Here is a 25,794-nt window from a genome sequence, read left to right as displayed (position 1 = left end):
GATTTACATTGGTTTGATATTTGCTATTTGACATATTCAACATAGTATTGTCTCGGTTAGGTCCGATCTAGTAGATTGCGTTTATCAGATGGTTTATATTAGATTGATGTATCGTGCTCATAGTTTTATCAGAGTACCAGCCGATAAGTTATCCATCATCGGCTCATTGGCTTGATAGCGATCTAGATCTGTTTACTATCTAGCCAGACATTGCTAGGAGTAATTTTGAACTGTCTTAGTTAAGTCTAATTTTCTATGATTATTCTTAGTAATATAGGTTAGCTATTTTATAGATCTTGATCGTTTGTTAGTCGTTTATAGCCGATGATATTTGCCGATCCACATGTTCATTATATTTACATCAATAGAGCAGTCGATTGCTTTACTGCATTATTTTTATACCGATCGACTTGATTCATTTAGATCGGCAGTTATTTATGTTGCATCGGCTTATGAGATTTACATGTCGATTGGGTTTTAGCTAATTGCAACACATGATTCATTGTTTATTTAACTATTTGAGTACATTTGTATCGGATTCTCAACCGATCCAAGCTTTCAATAGCCGATCGATCAGCCTATCGGCTAAACGCTGCTACACCAATATCCGATCGGCTGGATTTTCAGTTACCTATCGGTTCCATAGCCATTGGCTTATTTTATTCTTCATCTTGTCAGTTGCAGGATCATACTGACTGACACGCCCGTGCAATCTAAGAATTGAGGTCCTGCACTGGAGCATTCTGAGAAACGACTCTCAAGCCTTCGTGTGTAACACATCGGATCACATTTTTTACGTCAACATTAGCATGCATGCATGAATTAGTGGAGGTGATTTTATGTGCAATTGGAGCTAGTGATTGGCTGAGTCGTGCGGCTGAACGTGACCAAGCTGTTGTGTGTAGGGTTGAATACGGGACGAGATTTTTCCCATCCCGACCAACACCGTATATCGATTTTCCTGCCCGAATATCATTTTGACACGGAAAACAGGAAACCGGGAAAAAACGGTGTCGACGATTTGGATGTCGGCAAGATATATGGGGTGACTAATGAGGCACAAAGATCGATGGTTAGGATGAAGACACAAGGTTACCCAGGTTCAGGCTCTCGATATAGGAGATAATACCCTACTCCTGGTTGGCGATTGTATTCGATTATGGGCAGATTAACTAGAAGATAGATGATCTGAATATGTCGTCCCCCCAAGAGGGTGCCTCTGTCACCGTTATATAGTGGGGGATAGAGCTTACAGATAAGGTAGAGTCCTAATCTAATTAGACTAAGATCTATCCTACTAATACGGTTACAACTCGGATCCGATATATGCGGTATGCAATCCAACTGTTACCAAACTCTGGTTATTCCCATACATATATGATTGTTTTCCTATTCGGTAACCCCCTGCCGTACGTATACGTATATGTATAGTCTACCGATACAGTACAGGTATTCCACAAACAGGAAAAACCATCGAAATCAGTTGAGGTGGTTTCATGACCGTTTCACGGTTCCCATATTTTCCCAGGATAATTCCCGTATATGGGCTGCCAAATGGCCCAAATCCGGAAATCCCACTTCGGCCCAGGACAGCCCACCTCGCACCCTAGCAGGCACGATCGCACTCACACCTCTCCCGTTCTCCGCACCAGCAGACGGCATCCCCTAGTCCCCAACTCTCTGTATCGGACCCAAACGGCAGCCAGACCGCATCGGCGCCCTAGCACAACCACAGTTAGCATCGCTGCATCGACGCCTCCCTACCCCCTGCTCCGCTCTGCCTCTGGGCTGCCGGTGCCCGGCTCTTCGCCTAGACCACCTCCCTGCTCCGCCTCTAGGCCGCCGGCGACCGGCGCCACCACCCGCCATCAAAGCTCCCCCGCCGCCCTCCTCCCTGGCCTGGGCAGCCTCACGCCCTCACCAGCTCACCGCCCTCACGCGTCACGGTGAGAAGCACTCCGCGAAGGCGTTCGTGACAACACAGTACTGAGTACCTACCCGCTGCTTAATTTCTTGCTGAACCGAGAGACAATTAACAACCCGTAGCTCTGAAGACCGGCATACATATCAATCAGCGCTTTGATTTGCTATTGGTCAGTTGCCTGAAAAATTAATCCGTATGCCAGTCGATTGTTTTCACCATTGCATTTGCTTCATGATGTGTGCATATATACTGTTGGGTTTCGGTTTGTTGTGTCTTTTGTACGTAACAGCCTGAATTTCACCTAGCTAGCCCATTAAACCATGTGGGCTTGCATGGGGAGATCGATCAGAGAGAGAATTTTAATTCCACCGATCGATCTGAGACACGTACGTCGTCTCCCCTCTCGCAGTTTGTCTTGTACGTACCTCAATAGCCAGAGTGTGTGTGATTGGGGTTTGGGCACTGCAGGGCTAGCTGAGGAGAAAGAGTCCGTCCGCGCGTAGGCCTTGGTGCTAGCTAGCTGCAGCCGGCCAAGAAAGAGGAGAGAGTGACGTGGGAGGAGGTGAAGGTGCAAGGAGCACTGGAATCACTGCGGCCTGACAAAGGGAAGGAGTACGTACCATGAGGGCAACCATGTGGTGCTAGACGGGGCAGCTATTGTCGAGGACTTAAGGGCTTTTTACTTCCAAAAAATTTTTACTAAAAACATCACATTAAATTTTTTACACTTAAATAAAGTATTAAATATACATGAACATTAAAACTAATTACATAGTTACGCATGAAATCATGAGACGAATCTTTTGAGCCTAATTAGGACATGATTAGTCATAAGTGCTACAGTAACCAACATGTGCTAATGATGGATTAATTAGACTCAAAAGATTCGTCACGTGGTTTTCAGGCGGAATCTAAAATTTGTTTTTCCATTCGTGTTTGAAAACTCTTCCGACATCCGGTCAAACGTTCAATGTGACTCCTTTAACAAAAATTTTTACCAACTAAACAACCCCTTACGCATTCAAGCTTGAGCGAGGTATTGGAGCGGATGGACGACTCCCAGGTGGGGCCATTTGATCTCATTTCCCCCTTGCTTCATGGTTTGTTTGTGGGTGTTTATTAGAAGAACTAATTAAGGTTCGTGCTCCCTTGTTTCGTCGTCATCGTCTGATGTTCTCGTTGTTTCATTTTAGTTAATGCATGTGACTAAGGGTATTTGGCTTGCGCAACACCATGTGATTTGTGATAAGCTCCCTTCCATTTTCCTCACGATTCCTCATGTCCGACTGCCACCAATAGAAACGAGGAGCCCCTGGAAGTCCTCTTCTCATTTTCTTGAATCCACCCATTGCCCCCGTGTGGTCGGGATCGTCATCACCAAAACCACAAAGTTGGAAACACTAGTCTAACCACCCACGACCAAATTCAAAATTCATTGCCATCATCACAATTCGTTCCAAATTAAGGTTACCATCACCTTTTCCATGCCAAACTTCCCATTCCGCTCTTGCCTTGCCCCTCTAACGAGACCACCAACGGAAGCTCGTCGGCAATGTGTCATGCCTGAAACATACCAATTTCTCAAACGCTTAGGGTATTAACCCCTATTCTAAGAAAGGCCAGGATACACGACAATAAAATTGATAAACATGTACATTTTTATTGATCGGTAATGCTGGACATAGAACGAATGTACATGTACATGTTTATCAACACGTGCTTTGGATAGTATTGGGAAAAACAGATCATTAAAATTATAACTGTGTTCTCTGTTCTGTAAAGAGTTCAGGTGCCAAAAGCCCAAAAGTACATCGTTCGACTGATTCGCACAATTCTTTTGTTGGGCGACAAAAAATATATGGTCAAGTTTCTCTTATAAAAATATTGGTGCTTGGTTATTATCAGGATTAGCTCATTCCCTTTCACGGAACAAGTATAGATTAGTAGTACACGGTTTAGCATAACATAAGGTGGAACGCAATTTTACGTTTTTATGCGCTAACAGACCATAAAAAGCACATTAACATTCTTGGGGTGCATCGTATTTACAAACAGAAAATAGTATATAAATAAAAATTTTATATACATATTCTTAGTTATCTAAAAGCCAAGGATCAAAAATAGATTATGGTAAAAAACATAAAAGAAACTTAAATGAAATTTTAGTTTATAAGTATAAACAAAAACAAAAAGATAGTAATGCTTATATGCTTCAGGAAAGTTAACCAGCCTCAACTCAGAAGCAATAAGTGGCTCAGAAGGATCCTTTGGATCCATGGATTTTTTTTAGACTCTTATCACATTGGATATTTGAACGTTAATTAGGAATATTAAATATAGATAGATAACAAAAATAATTACATAAATAAATGTTATTTCATTAGACAAATCTTTTAAGCCTAATTAAGCTACGATTAGTAAATGTTTACTGTAGCATCACATTCTCTAATCATGGACTAATTAGGCTCAATAGATTCGTCTCGCGAAATAGTTCAGAGTATGAGGTGGATTTTATTAATAGTCTATATTTAATACTTCTAATTAGTATGATGTGACGAGGACTTAAAAATAAGTCTGGAGGATCAAACACCCCCTAAGTGGCTTACAATTTATGAACATACGATGCGCGTGAGAACATGGAACATGACATGAACTTTGAATGCTATCTTCTGCAGCTCGTGCAAGATGGTTATTACACAAAAATTAAGGACGAGCGTTGGAAACTCTAGGGTAAAATTGACACATTAATTGCCAGAGCCAATACAACATTATTAACGTGGTACAGCTTGTTCCATCCAAGATTGAACAAAGAATCATGGTCTCCCCTAATGCCCTTAATTTTTATCTAGCAACCCAAATGAGACAACCTCCATCACGCCAAAAATAAAAAAATACTGTAAAAGTAGCAACAGCATTCCTATATTTTCCCAACCCACAAGGGAAAGAACCTGGTCACACGTAACCTGAAGCCTGAAGTATTGTGAACATCCTCCAAAGCACATAGAACCAACTACAGAAGTATCACATATCCTCTCAGAACCATTTCTGTGGACATATTTTACTATCCTACGGTCATTCCAAAACTAAACCTGTAGTTCTTCTTTGGATGGTCAATCTGCAGTACATAACATATATAAATTCAAAAAAAAGTTGCTAATCCGAAAAAAAAAAAGGAGAGCAGATTACTCACTTCTTGTTCACATTTTATGTACTATTTCTGTTGTTTTGGACATGTCTAAAGTCAAAACATATCCTAGAAATATTTAGATTAGATGTATAAAAACTATATGCATTATATTTGTCTCAAATATTACCTCTTTAGTAATCTAGTTTTTCAAGTATTTGTTGATAGAAATGACTGTTCAGAGTTGCATTTCAAATACCATGTTAATGCCCAAAACAATGTTTTCATGACCAGAGAGAGTATCCACTCTCCATACAGTGGCAAGAAGCGAGCATGTTAGTTGGGACTGTAATTAAAATTCAATTCATACCTCTGCAGAAAGAAGAAAATTAACTCCCATGTTCAATCTCTCTTCCAAATATGCAGCAACAACACCATTTGAGTCAATTTTCCCCCTCAGTCGGCACTGCAGTATGATTCATTGATAAATTCAAAAGTACCAAACTGAAATATCAGAAAACAAAGGAACTGCATGCAGTGGCAAGATTACATGGTTTTGTACATGAATAGATGTAAAACTGGATAAGCTCAAGAAAGAATCCATTGCTATTTGTAACTTGCTACTTGACACAAAATATAGTGATATAAAGACTAACCTGCCTAAGCATGCATATAGTCGTAACCAAAGCTAGAAGTCACATTTCTTGACATGTGGTTGTACATGAAGTCAGACGCAAGGGAAACCTGCAGAACAATATCTTTAAAATCAGATTAAAATAAAATGTGAATTTTCTGTTGAGAATAACGCTGGAGCCCTACCTTCTCAGAAACTTTCTGGACATAGCTCAAGGCAACTATACCAGTACTGGCAACCTGTAGAGTACCCACCTACTATGGCAATAAACAGAAAAATCTTGCTCAGCTTACACCCTCAAGGTAGCTAGCTAACTTATATTTGTTTAAAACAAGAGGATATGTTGACAAGGTCATTAAACCTGACAACTGAGCAATGATGAATAACAGTGTTTTTACAGTTAATGGTGAAAGTAAAGGGCCAGCTCTTGCTTCCTAACAATTGTTTTTATGGGAATGGATTAGATTCTGATGGCCTGTTTTGACAAAACTGGCCCAAACGACATATTTGCAAACGAAAAATAATTTGTAAATATAAATTTTATATATGTGTTTTAGCGATCTAAAAACAAAAGTTGGAAAATAAACTATGATGAAAAAACTACAAAAACAACTCCAAATTTAAGGCAGAAGATTCTAACTTTGGCTTATAAGTAAGGAACAATTGCATATCTGATCCTACTTTGAAGACTAATTAGCAAAAGCGAAAGCGAAAAGCTGAGGCCCTCAGTTTGAACAAGCTCTCCTCGGATTGGCAGGGAAACACTAAAGCATCCACCAAACCTGAAGGATTGGATCTGTTCCCATCCATCTAAACAACTTAGGGGGTACTGGGCAAGCAACTTAGGAGGAAGTGCATCATAGTTTTCTAACAATAACAGAATTCCTGGAGTCTGAAAAGATGTAATCGAATACACATGCAAACAGGTATATGGTTAAACCTCAAACATGCAAACAGGTGTATGGGATGAGTAGCTACATGGTTAAACCTCAATCAACTTGACTACTATCTTACAGCCCTAAACAGTTCTCGACCCAAAACTGAATTGTGGAATCAACTATTGACAAGGTATACAACAAGCTCCTTACCATTTTGTCTGAATTATATCGAGAAGCAAAACCAATTCCTGACTTCCTTTGGTGGCCAAGCCAGAATATTTCAGTTCCCATTGACAGATTCGGTGTAACACTCTGAAAGACTGAAATGCAAAAGTTCATTGCTTCACTGTCAAGAGTAGACAATATTGAACAAGGAAAATTAACTTCACAACTATACTTGGCTAGATAAATAAACTAATTTCACAATCATACTCGTGCAGGAAATTTACCATAAACATAAATCAGAAAATGGTTTAGTCAACATGAACATGTATCTGCCCAGTATATATGATACCAATCCAAAACAAGAAGAGTTAAGAGACAATTGTAAATTGTGAGCCATAATTGCATGACTGCATATTTCTAACAACTGAATGCATAAACTCAGTTCTGATATGATATTTTCAAACTTACATCAAACGTAATACCTCAATTTCATTCAGTCTGTAACCGAACAGTATATTTTATTTCCAATCATAATCTAAATGGCAGAGAAAGGATCAGATGAACCAATGCAGCAAATAAACAGGCCACTAAGGGTAACCACAATATCACCAATTTGAGATAACAAGATATTAAGACAATTACGTTTCCTGCAGAATCTAAACAATCAATGAATAAATGAACAATGGAGAAGCTCAAATATGATCATTTTTATTTTTCCTCTACCTAAAGTCCTGAAGTGACAATGTGAGACTCTTAAACATAACCGCACATTCGCAAGTAAAGGTGCTTACCTGAATATAATTTGCCCCATAGAACGCATTATTTCCAATTTGAAATTGTGCTCGGTAATCTGTCCCCTATACAGATTCGTTAATTGTTAAGAGGACTGCGAATATAACATGGAAGCAGGGAAAATTAACACAAAGTATTTTTTATAATTTGTAATGCTAATAACTACTCCCTCGGCCCCTCCATCTCAAAATGTAGCTATTTCTGGCTATGCATTTGGGCATGGAGGGAGTATCAAGTAATTCAATACAAACTATTGAAATTCACTTATTGATTAAAGAAGTGCAGTCTTAAGAACTGACCTTGTAGTCAAAGTTAAACATTCCTTGGGAGTAATGTGGCTCATGAGTAAGCTGGGAGAGAGAATTCATAAGCCCAATAAATAAAAAAGATAGGTCATCAAACAAAAGATTAACCACAACATTCAAATTTAGGTACCTGTGCATTTACTTTCAGAGTGAGATCATCTGTCAGATCACATTTCACACGAGCATTCAGTCTTCCATCTGTCATCACCCTTCCTACGAGAATCAACTGTAGAAAAATCCATTTAAAAATTTACAATTTACAAATAAAACTATGCAAAAAATCATAATATTTATTTACATCACAAACCCTTGGATCTATAAAATTGGCACCGAATTCATAATGCGCTGTTGGAACTTTTATAGTTTCAGTTGACTGAGATAGAACTTCTAAGAAACCCATAAAAACACTGTTGGCGTTGTCAGATTAAATTATCCAAAAGAAAGTGAAACACGTATCAATACTATATGTTTCCCTTACCTGTGGCTAAGTGGGAACTTCTGATTTAACCCTTTTGTGAAGTCAAGCCTCAATCCTTCAAAGAGCTCAGGTTTCAGTGACACTGCAAATGGAGAATGTCACTACACCTCACAAAAGAAATGTTCAAGAGCCAAATTTCACATAGGAAACAGCATGTGTGCACCAACTGATCAAAGCACACAATCAATCCTTTTAAGATTAACACTGCACTGAGGGTAACACATGCAGAGTGTTAAGGTGGGTATCGTAAGGACAGACTTATTGTTGCGACTAGAATGATAAGGTTGCTCCACTAAGAGACTAGGGTAGTGACTCATGGTGTGAATTGTAGTAGTACTGGAGAATACTGTTATGTGGAATAAGGTATCACCGCAACACTAGTAAGAGTGGACAGCTTGTGCAAATATCACATGGATGGGAGTTTGTAGAGTGCATGCACCAGCAATAATCAATAGCAATCTCAGCATATTACAAATGAATAGTAATTCCAAAGTGCCTTCAGACTCCAGAGTAAAAAAAGGCTGTTGACAACGTTATCTACTGCGCTATACAGCGGGCATTCTATTCACAAATTTTGTAGCACAAAAGAATTGCCAAACAAATTCTAGGATACCTAATTGGAAAAAAAACAATGAAAGCATAAAAGAACTACACATTTCAGATCGAACAGAAATTTGGGCCATCGAATGACGTTAAGCAAGCGGTTCGCGACCAAGAATCCGAGTAACCCACCACTATATTGGCAACCACGAGATAGCACACATGAATAAGGAGGCAATTTGACAATGCCGCAGCAATTCCTACGCAGTAGCAGTCAAAAACAGCTAAAAACGGAGGAGCGGTAAGGATGGGGGACGAACTGAGGGCCTCCCGCTGGATCTCCTCGAAGGGCACTGGGCATGAGAGGTTGAGGTAGTCCACATTCTCCTCCGTCTTCTTCCCCTCGCCGTCGGGCTTTGGCGAGAGGACACCCGTGAGGCCAGCCCCATACGGCGGCGCGGCCATGTGGGGCTGCGCTGGAGGCGGCGGGGGGCGGCGCTGCAGCGGAGGCGACAGAGCCCATGGCGGAACGTAGAATGACGAGTTATTTGCTATTATATTACTCAGTAGAGTGGGCTTGGCCAAATAGCCCTTTCTATTTTCTCCACGACACAGACCGAGACCGAGCAGGCAGAGAAGCCGACGCCGCCCCCGTCCCCCACCTCTCTCCGGCCCTCTCCGCCGCCGCTCCGCCTCCGCCCCCTTCTCCGGCCCTCTCCGGCGCTGCTCTTCCGGCGCCGCCCCCGGCCCCAACCTCTCCGGCGCCACTCCGCCTCCGCCCCCCCTCTCCGGCGTGTCTCTCTCGGCGTCGGCCCCGTCCCCCACCTCTCCGTCGCCGCTCCGTCTCTGGCCCCCCTCCCCTGGGCGGCTGGGGTGTGGACGGCGGTAGTGCAGCTGGCGTCGATCGCGGGGCTGTGGAGGCCGCGGGCGCTCGCTGGCGAGGACCGCGTCGCGGCGAGGCTGTCGCCGCCGGCGCTCGTGCCGAGGAGTGAGATATATTTGTCCTTTCAAAACAGCTAATGGACTAAAACCGAGGAGTGAGGTATATTTGTCCTTTCAGGTTCGGTAGCGCCGCCGCTCGCCGCGCCCTAGCGCCGCCCCCCACCCCGCACCCATCGGTTTCGCGCTTGGGAAGTCCTCCCTTACCAGGCCGGGCGATGGCGGCGGCGGCGGCGTTTATGAAGCTTGCGCTCGAGCAGGTAAGGGTGAAATCCAGCTTGCGTTGCTGGGAACAGCACGCTCTACGCTGCTACGGTGTTTACGGCGATGAATTCTGATTCGTTTTTGCAGGCCCAGTTTGCATTGGACAACCTTGAGGTCCCTGTAGGGTATGCCTCTGATTCTCCTTAGTTCTTACTGTGCTACTCCTAAGTCCTAAACAATCGCTAGGTCTATCCTTATTTTTTTGTTATCTGTTTTGGTAGATGTGTGATTGTGGAGGATGGGAAGGTGATTTCTTCCGGTAGCAACAAGACGAATGCCACCCGGAATGTATGCATGCTCTTACATCTTTGCTTGGGAAAATTCTTTGCTCGTAGATTAAAGCTGTAATTTGATTGTGTCTACCAATCCTAAGGCTACAAGGCATGCTGAGATGGAAGCAATTGATATCCTTCTTAGGGAGTGGCAGGGCATGGGACTTGATCAGCCACATGTCGCAGAGAAGTTTGCAAGATGCGACCTTTATGTCACATGTGAGCCTTGCATAATGTGCGCAATGGCGTTGTCGATACTTGGTCTGAAATGTTTTATCTTGTGTTTAATGTGTTAGATCATATGGATTATGTTTTTTTAACAAGTTCTTTCTTTTGATAGGAATAAGGGAAGTGTACTTTGGCTGTGCTAACGATAAATTTGGTGGATGTGGATCAATCATGTCACTGCACCAGAGTTCTTCTACTGAACTTTCAGGGTGAGGGAGCAATGCAACAAGCAATGGAAAGCTATTTTACCCATGACGTTGACATTTTTAGTACTTCATTCAGTGACGTAGTTATTGAGTTCTTTAAATCATTAATTCTGAACTCTGTTAGTTGTTTGTGGGACTTGTTAATTCCGCACCTTAAAAATTTGTGCATCTTGTTAGGAAGGAAATTCCCGGACCAAAAGGTTACAAATGTACTGGTGGGATCATGGCAGAGGAGGCAGTGGCTCTTTTTAGAAGTTTTTATGAGCAAGGGAACCCAAATGGTCTGTTCTTTTCCCTGTATTTATTCTTCTCCAATGTCTAGAATTATTACTCTGCATAGAAATTCTCGTTTAGGCTCTATTTAGAGGTACATGTATCTGTAGACTGTAGACATTGGAGAATCAAGAGGCATAATACCTCCTCCCTCCCGATTAACACTTAAAATAACTCTATCTCCTAAGGACCATAGTAAGAAAGAAAAAAACTATTCTTCACACTGCATTTTCAAGTGTTGATTTTGTGCAGTTGGTTTCTTAAGACTTTTGCTTGGAATACTTGTGCAACTAATATGAGCTCATTTTAACGCCATACCAACATTACCACAAGTTATAGTGTGAGATTAAGAATCATTTACTGATCTTGTTGCATCGATAAGGTGGGATTGGCAACGGAACATTGTTCCAATCATTTAATTTAATCCTCCGCATTGCGAAGAAATTTGACATTCTTTCCCTTGCACACATTTCAGCTCCGAAGCCTCACAGACCTGTCCGTATAGCTCCCCAATGACTGGTTTGTTTAGTTACTCTGCGAGCATGGTGCGGAAGATATGAGGAAACAGATCCAGAAACTGGATGGCGATCCTAATTTAAGGTTCATTAAATGATTTAGAGTTAAGCATTGCTGTACCAGACAGCGTCTTATGTATTGAGAAAACAGCTGCCACATGTGTTCATATTATTGCCATTATTATTTGCAGCCAGATATCCTGCATATTTGATGAACTGGGAGGTTTCCACATTATGCAAGCCTGTGTTTCACCGCCCCCCCCCCCCCCCCCGCCCCAAAAAAAAAAAATTCCAGCTTTATGCAATTGTTGCAGGTCTTAACAGCCTTGAAAACAACATTCGTTTGTGAAATGGAGTACATGCATGTACTGTCAACGTCACTGTTTTTTTCCTCTAGAAAATATCGTCGTGCCATTTTGTTGATCGATCTATGTTTTCCGGAATGGATTGTTACTGATTCTGATACATGAACAGCGTTCCTTTGGGTTATGATTGGTGAGTATATTGGTATTGGTTCAACCCCTCAGAAATACGTAAATACTAAACCCCCCATAAATTCAGGGTTTTTTTCTGGGACGCCGGGAGTACTTGACTAGAACAACATCCTAAAGTGTGATGTCAGAACTTGGGAGATGTCTATTCCCTCCGTTGTACAGAAAGCCAACTTTTTAGTTTCCGTGTCCAGTGTTTGATCATCTGTTTTATTTAAAAAAATTAATCACACGTAAAGTACTATTCATAGTTTATCATCCAATAAAAATAAAAATATTAATCGTAAAATTTTTTTAAATAAGACGAAGAGTCATATAAAAAGTGAAAAAATGATTTATTTTGAAACGGAGGGAGTATCTTTTTTTTCGTTCCGGCTTTGGTGGATGAGAGCATTAGTACTTTAGTAGCTATCTCATCAGTGTCTTGTTCAAGGTTCTTTTCACGAAAACCATGAGAGTCGTCACGACGACAGCCATCTGCAGCAAAGCAACTTGACGTAGTGCCTGAAACATAATCCACTGAAGTACCACAAAAGCATGAAAGTTGTGCATCTTGCAAATGACCATAAATATCTTCCGCTGTAGCAATACTTTGTGATTTGCACTCCTCTGTATGTGAAAAGTTTTCAGAAGATGCTCCGAGCAGTTGTGCATCATTTCCAGGTGCATCGTGCACAGATACAATCTTCCGTATGCCCTTTGTTTCGTCTTGATCTAGTTGGTGGTGGAAGGCATCAATCATGTCGATGTTTGAGTAGCTCTCAACAATTTCTTTGCAAGATTTTGGTGAAGATGGAGCTGTAGAATGGGGCCTAGGTGGTCGTCCCCGTCCCAAATAAGATGCTGAAGATTTGATAGGTAATTTCAGCTTGTCTCTCATGTAGACTGCTCAACTCTTGTTCTCCATCAATGTATAGATCTACAGTTTCATTCTTGCTTTAAATTGGTCAGCCTGCATTTTAATGCAACATGAGAGCTGACAGGAGAGTGTCCTGTTGAGCATGAGTAGCATCTTGAATCAGGTGAATCATTTTCCTGTGCCACATGTATTTTTGGAACCTTTATCATGTATTCTCCAATATTGGTGTGTATTTCTTGTGACCAGGGATAGCACCTGCAGATAGTAAGATTGGAACCCTTTATTTCTACCATCCTTCAGGTGGCATGGTAAATAGAGTACCATGCATGCTAATAGTAAGATTAAAAGAAAAATTTCCAGCATCACATTTATGATAAACAATTACAATAAACAGGAACTTAATCAAAAGGAGCTAAAGGTAAATAGAGGACATTTATATTCTAAACATAAATGCAATGAGTTCATTGCTAACTGAAAGCTGAATAAGTTTCCGTAAGTGATCTGTTAGGCCATGTTTGTTTCCACTTAGGATTAAGCTGACTTATTAAGCTAGATTACTATAAGCTGGATTATGATAAGCTGGCAGAGAATAAGCCGTAATCTGTTTGTTTATCAGATTATTGGATAGGCTAGATTACTAGATTTGCATTACTAAAGTCTGGAATGCCCTCAACTATTTTGGATGCATTATCCATTCTTGTGTCTGTATACAACAAATAAAAAGTTGAATTTAGCTGGATAAAAATTTGAATTAGCTAAATAAAAATTGCTAAATATTTGTAATTAAAACATTCATGAGTATGTGTACAACCAAATCACTATCTCCTATTTGTATTGATCTTGATTCACTAAACAACATCGATAATTAATCAAGGTTGCACTGCTGCCGATGGATCGATTTATCAGATCGGTTTTGCAGAGTATTTCTCCGTACCGTAAAACGCAGCAGCAGCGCATGTTGACGATGGATCGACGCCGCTGTTGCGAGGGCGTCGCATGCAAACGATGTCGTTGGCCCAGTCCGTAGCTGCAGCTTTCCGCCGCTACCGATACCGCCGTCGCACTGGATTCGATATCGTGGGGAGCGAAGATTTCTGAGATGAGTGGGGAGCCGAGGGGTGATAGATGAGTTGTGGGTAAGCAGTGGCAAGGTGGGTAATTACTTCGAAATATCAAAGGGCAGTGGGTATTTAGCCAACCAATAATCCGAAAAAAGCACTTATAGGGGTGCTTATCAGATTCAAATTATAGTAATCTAGCTTATAGATTATAATAAGTTATCACAATAATCCATCTGTTTGTTTTAGATTATTCCTAATAAGACAGCTTACAATAATCCTAAGTGAAAACAAACTGGGCCTTAGTAACCCAATGGGCATGAACTAGAAATTAAAAAAAAAATCTAGTAACGTATCACCTAACTTTCTACTTGCTTTTAGCTTTGTTAAACCCATTACAATGTAAAACTACCACATGTAGCATAAAGATTTTACGTCTGATTCTACTATACATGTGCAATTCTTGGGAAGAAAAACATAGATTATTTAGAATTATCCAAATAGGGGATGACATGGTGTTCAGATATTTTTGTTAATGATTGATATTGCTGAAGCATAAGTTCTAGACATTGGGAGCCCTGAGCACTTATATATTGGCTTTTAGCACTTACTCTGCATACCCAATGTGTCGAGGCGCATCAGAAGTGTTGGAGAAAGAACATGGAATATCACCTGAAAAACTAATTGTCCGCTCATTCAAGGTACGATCAATTGCTGATGATGAGAATGACTGGCACCTCCTGAGCTGAGGATTGGATGATTCCTCACTCCTTGGTTTTCCATGGCGGCTTCTTGACCTGACTGACTGTCTATCAGGAGAATCAGAGGCACAGCTGGTCCCTCCTTCATCCACTTTGTTATCATTTCTCTTATCATGTCCTGCTTCTGCTTTTCCATTCCCACCATTGCTTGTGAATGAGCGGAATGGAAAGAATCTTCTCATCTTCAGGAGTGACTAATACTCTTCTACATGGAGAAAACACCAAGTAAGCACAACATAACTCTAAAGTTTGTGCAACTGTTCTATATCAAAGGTAAAAATTGTACTTGCTCCAGTATTAAATCAATGACATAATTGACTTTTGAATGTACCTTTGACCATTCATCTTATTCAAAAAGGGTATGCAATTATCTTTTGTTTTGTTGTGACTTGTTTTATCACTATAGACACTTTAAACATGATTTATATTTTTATATACCTACACATTTTTTTAATAAGACAAATTTTTAAACTTAAATCCAAAAATCAACGATGTCATCTAATAAAAACCAGAGAGAGTATAATTTAAAATTAATACTACAAAGTTGGATCAATAGCTGTTCCAACTGATTACACTATTGAAGACTCAGTAGTTGGTGTGTGCAACTAAACATAGACTGAGTGTGCATTTAGAATTTCTATTAAGTAAAGCTACCAGAAAGTAAAGGAATCACAAGTTCTTTAGGCGACATGTAAGCACGAAAATGACCACAGATGCTTCAACAGGGGCCCGTAAGAGTCCAAGAGGTCCAGTGATATCTCACTGGTTGGCATACACAAAATTTTGCCAGGACACCTGCTGAAAAGTTTCCATTTTCAGTAGCACGTGTCCACCTTGCTTGGTTTACTTGCTCCCACCGTCGTGATGATGGTACCCCTGAGCGTGGAGAAGCGATCCCGCGACCTCCTTGTCTCTTTTACCTCTACGGATGTATCGAGTTCGAATCGCAATTGGAGGGAAAGGCGTTTTACGGTCAGGAAATTGGTCGAACAGGTGGCGGACTACTCTGAGCACGCTCCAAGAAATCCAGACAAATCTCCCAAAAATCAGGAGATGATAAAACAATCGAAAAACGAATGGATCCACACATATCCAAGTCCCACGAGACGACCTACCAACAGCAACAAGCATAAGATCGATTTCAAAAATTAAGTTCCGACGAGTAGAAACCAAGACTAACCCGATGATCTTCTTCTTCCCGGAAGAAGAGAGCAGCCACGGGGGCAGAGGAGAGGAGTCGGCACGCAGATCAACCAGTTCGCAAGAGAAGATAGCAATCCCAGATCACACGAGTATACTGCCCCTCACCCAGCAGCCGCTGAGGCGATGCGATTGGGGAATTCGGGACTCACGGTAAGGCCTCAATGGAAATTTCGTGACACGATTACCATGTCAATTAAAAAGTTTAAAATTAGGATAAAAATATTTAAGAGCAAGTGTAATAACAGGCTACAAGAGCATTTTCAATAAGTCATCTAAATTTGGTCCTCTATATCTTAATTTGGATGGTCATCTAAAATAGTTTTATTCTCTATATTTTAGTGTGCTCAGCAGATCATCCATATTAGAGCATCGTCTATTATATTTTATTGATACATGTAACTACCATGTATTTGTTTTATGTTTTATAGTGGCCAAAGTGGGGACATTTGAGTTTTAGATGATGGAATATAGATGTTCTCTATCATGATATAGAGGACATCTAAAAATAGAGGATGAAATAGATGTTTTGTTGGAGCATCATTTTTACCCTCTATCCTCTATTTTTAGAATAGATGATGGGATAGAAAAGTTGTTGGGGATGGTCTAAGCTGGCTAAATGCTTATGTGGAGAATGAAGGGGATAGAGAGAGTGTAAGTAGGTTATAAGCTTATAGCCAGCTCGAGCACAAGAATTAAAAAACTCTATGAGAGTGGTATGTGGGTTATGCGTTAATGATGGAGAGCTAACTACTATATAGGTGGGCTAAGATGACTATATTATTAGCCTTGCTCTAATACATATTTTCATCCGTTGTTATTTCCTAGATTACATGCAAGACACAAACTGTCTAGGTAACTGTAAATACAAGGTTTCATCCCTGTAAAACTCATTTCATTTCTCTTTATTCATACGCTGCTACATCATCAAAAATATCGACATAACACCATATTTATTGCCCATGAAACTCTCACTAAGATCATTCTCAATGTAAGTTTCATAGACACGATTATCTAAAATGACATATCATCTAAAAGTTTAAAACTAATAAAATACGCATCTCTCAATGCATAGTTTTCTAGGTTACATATAACACACAAGCTGTGTCTATAGAACGTTTCATCTCCATAAAACTTATTATATCTCTCTTCATTAATATTTTACCACATCAAAATTATATATAAAACTTATAAAACTTCTATTGTAATTGACCTAAGACCGGTCTAGCTCCGCTGAAAACATGCGATTTCGAAGAGGCCATCGACGGGTATCTGGGAAGGCGGAGGGGGGATCTCAAACGGGAGCGGCGGGGGCAAATGGAGACGATCGATGTGGGGGATCGTGGGGTCGGCGGCGGCGAAATCCAAAGTTGGGGCAAATGGCCGTTGGTTGCTCTCTTCTCTGAGTGAGCCTGCGGTGGGCGGATTTCAAGCTGCAGGCCCATCACAGCCGTCCTTTGGACATGTCGACAAAATACTCCGTAAACGTTTGGAAAAAAAAAAGGCCGTCCATTTTTCATTTTGTACCCTAGACTGAAAAGTCGTTTATTCTTACTAAAAGAAAATATGTTTACTTGTTTTCGTAAATAAATTTTACCGGACAAAACCACGTGTATTATAGGTCAAGTTTATAAAATCATACTCTATCCATCCCAAAATGAAAACAGCTGTCTTTTTCAAGTTCGTAGTGAAAAATGAAAATAAAAAAATAGCTCAAGGGTCAAAAATGAATTTTACTGATCCGTTCTATATTATAAGACTTTATGTATTTGACTAGATTCATCCACATAACAATGTATATGTTTTATATATGTGTCTAGATTCATTAGTAAATATATGAATCTAAACAAGACCATAAAATCTTATAATATAAGACGGAGAGAATAAATTAATTTCATACAAAACCATGGAACTGATTTGGAACATGGGTTTGTGCTGTTGCTTTTCATGCTCGATTTAAAATAGCACCCAAACAGGGTTTACATTTTACACTGGCATTTTGATGATTTTTGTGAAAACTGGTCAAAAACTGGGAAATTTTTTATAGTAAACATGTAAATTTGAATTTGAACCCTTGAATTCTATTTCCCAATTTACAAAGCCTGATCAAAATTACTAAAATTTGCAACGGAAAGGTACAGTTAATTTATTGTAAAAACCAGAAGGGACCAACCAAAAGTCAGCCGATGTTTGTTGAAAAAACTATTCCTCCATCCTAAATAAGTACAGCATTTACGTTGTTACGTCTGTTTCACGTCATAAGATATTTTGATCATCAATAAATTTATATGAATATTAATGAATATAAACACATATATAAAACATATATATTGATTCATTGATGAATCTAGATATGACCAAAACATATTATAAGCCCATGTTTAGTTTCTAAAAATTTCCATATTCCCCGTCATATCGAATCTTTGAACACATATATACAGCAACTGATGATGGATTGGGGAAAAAGATTCGTCTCGTAATTTCCTAACAACCTATGTAATTAGTTTTTAATTAGTCGTCAAAATAGTCTTTCGACGTTTAGTTAAACATCCGATATGACATCTAACCCAAAATTTTTCGTGAACTAAAAATACTCCAATTGGACGAGAACCAACCTCGCAGTTAGTGGCATGTATACCAAGGCAATTCATGCCAAGTGGCTAGCTGGTTTAAGGGCTTAAGGCAAATGTCCGTGACTTAGGCGATGTTTAGGGGAGTTCAAGATTAATATAAAAAGCACCTCATGAGAAGCTACTGATTTTTAAAACCAGGATAAGAAATTGGATTATTTGTTAGTTGGACTGTGTTGTGGTAATTTAAGAATGGACCACAGAGAAAGCGTAGCGCGATAGGCCTATTCTCTTTACATAAGTGAGCTTGTTGGGTCTTAGATTATCTAGTCTTTGGTCTATTATAATATTTATTTTCCCTACTTTTGTTTGCTCTATCTTGAGAAAAGAAAAGCTATAGGTGACTTCTACATTGTTTAAAAAATTATATGCATCTAAGTACTAATGTCTCAGAATTTGCAGGTGAGGTGAGGTACAAATTTTGATGTTTTAGTCTATTTTAAAAACTTATTTTATAAATAGACCCTTAAAAAATTTATTGCACGAATAAACATTTTTTACCATGCTAATGTCATTGACGTCATCGTTGTATAATCCTATACAATAACAGCATCAATGACATTAGCGTGATCAAAAAGATCCGTTTGTGCAATAAATTTTTTAGGGATCTATATATAAAATAAGTTATTTAAAACGACTTAAATGTCAAAATTCCACTGAGGTGAGGTGGGCAGCGGTACAAGCATCAGGATGGAAATAATGGGCTTTAGGGTTACGCTGAACATGTGAAGCGTATGCCGTAAATGAATCTAGACTATTCGATAAATCGAACAGATGAAACTTTGGTGACCGATAATGAACAGTTTTATTCCTGCCTCACCCACGTTGATAGAAGGTCTGCTATAGCTATTACACCTTTTTTTTCACGAGAACCTTTTTCAAATAATGAGATGGTATATTATAAGTTTATAATATTGAATACTTAATTAAATATATACTAATAACAGCGAGAAGAAGAGGAGAGAAAAGAAAGTTTCCCACGCTGGCGGCTTCGTAGAAGCATGAAAGTAAACACAAGTCAGAACCAAACGCTAGGTGCCGCGCGGCAGAGGAATCGAGGATGCACCCCCCACGGCTCGACGAGCCAGCGAAGAGCGCGCGGTCACCTTTCTCTTCTTCTCCTGCCAAGTTTTCGACAAGTGGTTATTTGGATTGAAGGCTTACGTTGAATAAACTGATAATAAAACTAATTACATAAATAAAGGTTATTTCATTAGACAAATATTTTAAGGCTAATTAAACCATGATTAGTAAATATTTACTGTAGCATCATATTTGCTAATCATGGAATAATTAGGCTCAATAGATTCGTCTCGTGAAATAGTGCAGAGTATGTGATGAGTTTTATTAATAGTCTATATTTAATATTTTTAATTAATATCTAAATATTTGATGTGCAGATAAAAAAAATCCATAAGTAAACAAACAGGCCCTTAAAACAGTGGTCGCCCGCCCTCACGTCGTCGTCATCTCCTGCTCCGCGGAGGAGACTTCCTGTTGTTGGGCCTCCTGGCGCTTGGCGTCGGCGTCAAGGTTGGAGGCGTGGCGGTGGTGCTTGCACCGGAAGGAGCCCGCGTGCGTGGTGGGCGCGCACACGCACGCCTGGGCGCCGCCGCCGCCTCCTCCGTAGCTGGACCACGACTTCCTGATGCAGCCCAGCTGCCCGAGCGCCCGCTGCTTCGGCGACGCCGCCTGCCCGTACCGGCACGCCCGTCGCTCGCTCGCTCTCCGTCATCACCGGGCTGCCGCCGTTCATCGCTTCCTGCAGAGTAAGACGCGCGGAGGCCGGCTTGGCCCCTAGCTAGCTGCGCGCGAGCAATTCTACCGTGCCGCTTCTTCGGACCTTCCAGGCAGCACGATAGCTTGCTTAGCTGGGCTCGAAAGGTCTTAATTACTCCAATTTCTTATAGTTGACGTTGTCCATGGTGTCGAACCGTTATATACTTTATGTCAAAAAATAAATTTAATACTGGATATAATATATCCTAGAACAACGAATATATATATATATATATATATATATAATTGTAATACTATTATGTTATATCTTATACTATGTTGATTTTATATGATCGGATGAAGTATTTGGCAAGGTTTTGTATTAATGTTTTTGTTGTCACTTTAACATGGAGGTGCGTAATAAAGATAAGTTGGATTGAATTATTAATGGCTTGATTACGTAAGTACCCATGAGAAACTTCTACTATTTATCGAGGTTAGTCTAACTCAATTATTATATACTATAAAAATTTCAATTATTAGTCAACCCAAAATAGACTAAGGCTTGACGGTGCAATTTTATCTACTAGTTATATTTAGTTAGGATTTTATCTCTAATAGATTAGAGTCCGATCGGGACTTGTTTATTTTCTTTTATCTATTAGAATCCGTGTCGTATTCAATACAAATTAGAGATATAGTTTGTTATTTCTTTTTATCTATTAGGAGTCGTGTGTTGTGTTCGACATGGATTACTATCCACCTGAGGGTATAAATATGTGTGTCTCGGGTCATTGTAAATCATCTACACATCAATTAGATCAACTTCTTTCGGTGCATCGTCACCCTCTTGTCTGAGATTTTCAACTCCGACGGAACTTGGCACCTGACGTGGGGTTGCATCGTCTCGATCTCCGGCAGAGGGGTAAGTCCATCGTTCCGCCGGACCACGGTAATCGTTCGGCTAGATTAGAACTATCTTGGTTCGGTCTGATCTTCTAATCTAGTTGTGCGATTGCTAGTTATCGTATCAGTTGTAACTTAGATCACTTTCGTGTTTTGAGTTAATCTGGTCGACCACTTTGAGCGATCTACGTGGGTTTGATATTTGCTGTTTGACATATTTAATACTGTCTCGGTTCAGTCTGATCTAGTAGATTGCGTTTGTCAGATGGTTTATATCAGATCGATGTATTTTATTTATTGTTTTATCGGAGTACCGGCTGATAAGTTACTAGTCATCGACTTATTGGCTCGATAGTAATCTAGATATGTTTAGTATCTATCCTGACATTGCTAGGTTTAATCTTGAACTGTGGCGGTTGGGTTCGATCTTCTATGATTATTCTTAGCAATCTTGGCTAGGTAATTTATAGATCTTGGTTGTTTGTCCGCCGTCTATAGCCGATGATTTTTGCCGATCTATATGTTTATCATATTTACATCAATATAGTAGCCGATTGCTTTACTGCATTATTTCTATACCAATCAGTTTGATTTAGTTAGATCGGTAGTTATTTATGTTGCACCGGCTTACGAGAATTACATGTAAGTTAGGTTTAGCCGATCGTAACACACGATTTATTGTTTATTCCAAGTATTTCGTCGGTTTATTTATTAGCCTTATCGATCTTCATGTTTCCTATAATCATATCGTGCTTGACTGCATACTGTCTTGGTTAAATCCAATCTCTGCACGCTAGTTCGATCTGGTTATAGGGGCTAGTCCGATCGACTAAGATTAATAAGTAACTTGGCGTATTACGTTGGTCTAATATTTGATTTAACTCTATTTCTATCAAGTTTCTAGCCGATCTAAGCTTTTTACAGCCGATCGTTTATTTTATTCTAACCATTGCAGCATCAACATCCGGTCGACTAAAATTTTAGTTACCTATCGGCGCGATAGACGATCGGCTTGTTTTACTGTTCATCTTATCAGTTGCAGGATCAAACTGACTAGCACGTCCGCGTATCTTCTAATATTTAGGTCCTACACTGGAGTTGTGTAAGATTGACTCCTAGGCTAACGTTCACATTTTGACGTCAACAATCTTATAATTAGACTACGTTTAATATTTCAAATATATAACCGTACACGTTAACGTGAGTACTCTCCCAAAATATTTTGGAATGTAAACAGGGCCTTAGCCTCAGCCAAGAGTGCAAGTGTAGTGTACGTAGCTTGCTCGCCGCCGCCATGGCCATGGGGCTCCCCGGCCTCCGCTGCTGCGGCGGCGGCCTCGACGTCCGTCCCGCGCCCGCGCCTCCCCGCGCTCCGGTACTCCTCCCTCCAAGGTACTACTACTTATTAAGCCTCGAACCATCGTCCTTCTGCCTTGGCGCCGTGGATTTTTGAGCAATTTGGGAATGATTTATGTGTTTTGCCTGGTGTTGATTCCATGAATTCTGGTGGTGGTGGTAGCAGCCGGGGAGGAGGTGCTGCGCATGCATGTTCCTCGAGGAGAGGCAGGCGCACGGCGACTTCGTCACGAAGATCTCCGACATGGTCTGGAGGAGAAGCGGCACCGTCGTCGAGGCTGCCACGGAGCAAGAAAATTCAGCCCAGCAGCTTGAAGTCGATGTACCAATTTCAAGCGTTTTCTTTTGGTCTGATTTTGCAGAGCAATACTGAGAATCATCCTATTCCTATCGTAGGCAATACTGAGGATTGCAGGGACGAGAGATTGGGTGTCCGGTGAGAGCAGCCTTCCTGTCAGCAAGAGTCTTTCTGCTACTGGCCGACTCCGGTGTATTTTACTGTTAGTAGAATTTAATTTATATCGTTGATCTATTTTTATTCGACGGCTATGGTTAAATTATACTATCAATAATATTAGGTGTAGTAGAAATTTGAAGAGATAATATCGTCATTTTTATAGTGATCTTTATTGAAAAAAAATAAAATTACAAAATATTGCTAATAAAGTAATTAACAAAGTACAAACAACCATTTTTCTACTGGTAGTCTAATCCTACAAGTAAAATGCACCGGAGAGTTGTCCTTCTGCTAAGGTCGGTGAGTCAGTCTGTCGAGATGTGGTGGTTTGGGTTCGGTTCACTGTTGCCTGGCTCATGGCCATGCCGTTGTTGAAGTAATTTGGAGGAACGCTAATGCTGCTGCAAATGATGACAGGATAGGCAGAATGAGAGTGAGAGAAGGAAGGAGCTCAACCTTCTAAGATTTGAAGCAGTACGTTTTCATTCCAGCTGTCCTGCGCTTCGCATTTCAAACCTAGTCAGAAAAGCTTTTGTGCCCATCTACTGAAGATCATCACTTGCCACAGCTTAAGGATGAACTATTGCTCCTGACCACAGGAGTTGGAGCTGCATGCAGTTTATACTCTCTCCTAGTCTTCTCTCTGGAGGTAAATAGATTTTGAACTTTATATTAATTGGCATCAAATTTGACATATACTTTCGGTCACCTTAAAACAATAATAACTAGTTTCAAGCTATTGTGGTAATGTGGGTCACAGTTTTCTCCTCTGTTCCACTGATAATTTTCATAACTAACTATAAGAAACAGAACTATAGTTACTTCCAGAGCTTAAATGGCCTAATTGTTTTATATATTGGCATTGATTGTTAAAATTATTTTTTGATGTGACTGAATCTATAACTCTCAATTGAACAGGCTGCTATCAGTTATGCTTTTGGAGTTGCTTTCAGGTAAGCTCAATTTACTTCCTTTGCAACATAAGAACTCAAAAGTTAGTGGTACCTTGTTTCAGTACATTGTCTCTGGGGATAGTCTCTCAACTCACCTGATTATCTTGTGTTGCAACTATCAAAGATGAATTATAATCTAACCATTCACATTATGTTGAACAGTTGCTTGTATCTTCAACTTTTGTATCGTCACACAGATAACTTGTCAAAGAAAGATGTTCCAGAAATTTTTCTGAAGAAGAAGGTGAAAAGGTAGGTTTGTCAATGTTTGTCGTTTATATTGTATCGTCAGTCTTTGCCCTCACATGTTCATTAATTGCTCCTACCTGTGTGAAAAATGTTAGAATCGGCATAAGAAGCGAGGATTTGAAGAATACGATAGAGAAGACGTTGGGTGGTATTACAGTAGCTCTTTTGTCTCCAAGGCTTGTAATACCCGCTATAATTTTTGGATTATCGACCTTCTCAGATCACTTTCAAAATAGCATTTTAAATTTTGAGGTAAAAGAACAACTCTTTGATATTGCAGCGCATACATCAGGTTCAACTCCACCTTATGTTACACATTCCATGTTCTGCCCCCATTAACCGGGACAATCACGTAGTTACTAGTTAGGGTTATTGTCCTGAATTTTGTTAGCTAAATGTATATCCTGTCTTGAGCAACTGTTTCTCCTTATACAGCTTGTTCCAGGGATGATGGGTTTCTTTGCATACAAGGCTGCAGCTTTGGTACAAGTTTACAGGGACAGTGAGGACCTAAGATTGATACTCCCAAAAGAGGATGCTGACAGCAATTGATGTACAGTCCGATCTAGTAGATTGCGTTTATAAGATGGTTTATGCCAGATCAATGTATTTTTCTCATTGTTTTATTGGAGTACTAGCCGATAAGTTATCCGCCATCGGCTTATCGGCTTGATAACAATCTAGATTTATTTAATATCTAGCCTGACATTGCTAGGAGTAATTTTGAATTGTCTTGGTTAAGTTCGATCTTCTATGATTATTCTTAGTAATCTAGGTTAGATATTTTATAAATCTTGATCGTTTGTCAGTTATTTATAGCCGATGATATTTGCCGATCCATATGTTCATTATATTTACATCAATAGAGTAGCCTATTGCATTTACTGTATTATTTTTTTTACCAATCGGCTTGATTCATTTAGATCATCGGCTTATGAGATTTATCTTACAATTGACTTTTGACAATTGACACATGATTCATTGTTTATTTAACTATTTAAGTTTATATGTATCGGACTCTCAACCGATCCATGCTCTCAACAACCGATCGATCAGCCTATCGGCTAAGTGCTGCTATATCAACATCCGATCGGCTGGATTTTTCGTTACGTATCGGCTTGTTTTATTTTTCATCTTGTCAGTTGCAGGATCAAACTGACTGGCACGCCCGCGCACCTTCTAAGATTTAGGTCTTGCATTGGAGCTGTTTAAGATTGACTCTTAGACCTATGTGTATGATCATTGTTGTTATTTTCAACATCAACAACTTGACATTATGTCAGCCACACATCACGATACCGTAGTACCCAAAAAGTCAAGATCATCACAAGACTTTCCACACATGTCACCACAAAACAAAAGGCATGCTGAGGTTTTGCAACCTGCTAGTCCTCAAGAAGGTAAAGGTTGTCGGATTCTTTGTAATGAAAACGCTCCTTTTGCACCAAATCAAAATCAGCTAACCCTTGGCTCCACAATTATCATAACAGTGACCTATGTTTTGAAAATTTCAACCCATCCTTAACCATTAGACATGTGGTTGCACTCTTATGCTTTGCACGGAGGCCTGAAGACCAATCATCAGTCTAAGACATGCACCATAAATGCTCTTACGCGT

The 25,794-nt window shown here is 40.0% G+C and overlaps 2 protein-coding genes and 2 pseudogenes across 4 annotated transcripts; 2 read left to right on the top strand and 2 right to left on the bottom strand.

Annotated features, from left to right (window-relative positions):
* Nucleotides 1-4,594: 4,594 nt before the first annotated feature.
* On the bottom strand, nucleotides 4,595-9,363 carry LOC102718851 (annotated as a pseudogene).
* Nucleotides 9,364-9,407: 44 nt separating this feature from the next.
* Nucleotides 9,408-11,789, top strand: LOC102702026 (tRNA-specific adenosine deaminase TAD2-like). 2 transcript variants are annotated; one of them, XM_006658451.3, is made up of 8 exons: nucleotides 9,408-9,828; nucleotides 9,901-10,039; nucleotides 10,131-10,168; nucleotides 10,265-10,331; nucleotides 10,417-10,576; nucleotides 10,656-10,752; nucleotides 10,927-11,030; nucleotides 11,498-11,789. In XM_006658451.3, exons 2-8 carry the CDS (start codon nucleotides 9,998-10,000, stop codon nucleotides 11,536-11,538), a joined length of 549 nt encoding a protein of 182 aa, XP_006658514.1. In that variant the 5' UTR covers nucleotides 9,408-9,828; nucleotides 9,901-9,997; the 3' UTR covers nucleotides 11,539-11,789. The 2 variants fall into 2 exon arrangements, with proteins under 2 accessions (XP_006658514.1, XP_040382443.1); XM_040526509.1 differs by having other exon boundaries at nucleotides 9,408-10,039.
* A 592-nt stretch (nucleotides 11,790-12,381) lies between these two features.
* On the bottom strand, nucleotides 12,382-16,051 carry LOC121055031. 2 transcript variants are annotated; one of them, XM_040526400.1, is made up of 4 exons: nucleotides 15,887-16,051; nucleotides 14,557-14,911; nucleotides 13,822-13,981; nucleotides 12,382-13,142 (listed from the first exon to the last, which is right to left on the bottom strand). In XM_040526400.1, the coding sequence occupies exons 2-4, from the start codon at nucleotides 14,886-14,888 to the stop codon at nucleotides 13,056-13,058; spliced, it is 579 nt and encodes a 192-aa protein (XP_040382334.1). In that variant the 5' UTR covers nucleotides 14,889-14,911; nucleotides 15,887-16,051; the 3' UTR covers nucleotides 12,382-13,055. The 2 variants fall into 2 exon arrangements, with proteins under 2 accessions (XP_040382334.1, XP_040382333.1); XM_040526399.1 differs by having other exon boundaries at nucleotides 14,557-14,908.
* On the top strand, nucleotides 15,890-24,728 carry LOC102701744 (annotated as a pseudogene).
* The last annotated feature ends 1,066 nt before the right edge of the window (nucleotides 24,729-25,794 follow it).

This window comes from Oryza brachyantha, chromosome 7 (genome assembly GCF_000231095.2).
Source record: "Oryza brachyantha chromosome 7, ObraRS2, whole genome shotgun sequence".
Taxonomy (NCBI): Eukaryota; Viridiplantae; Streptophyta; class Magnoliopsida; order Poales; family Poaceae; genus Oryza; species Oryza brachyantha.
This window is presented reverse-complemented; position numbering and strand designations above follow the sequence as displayed.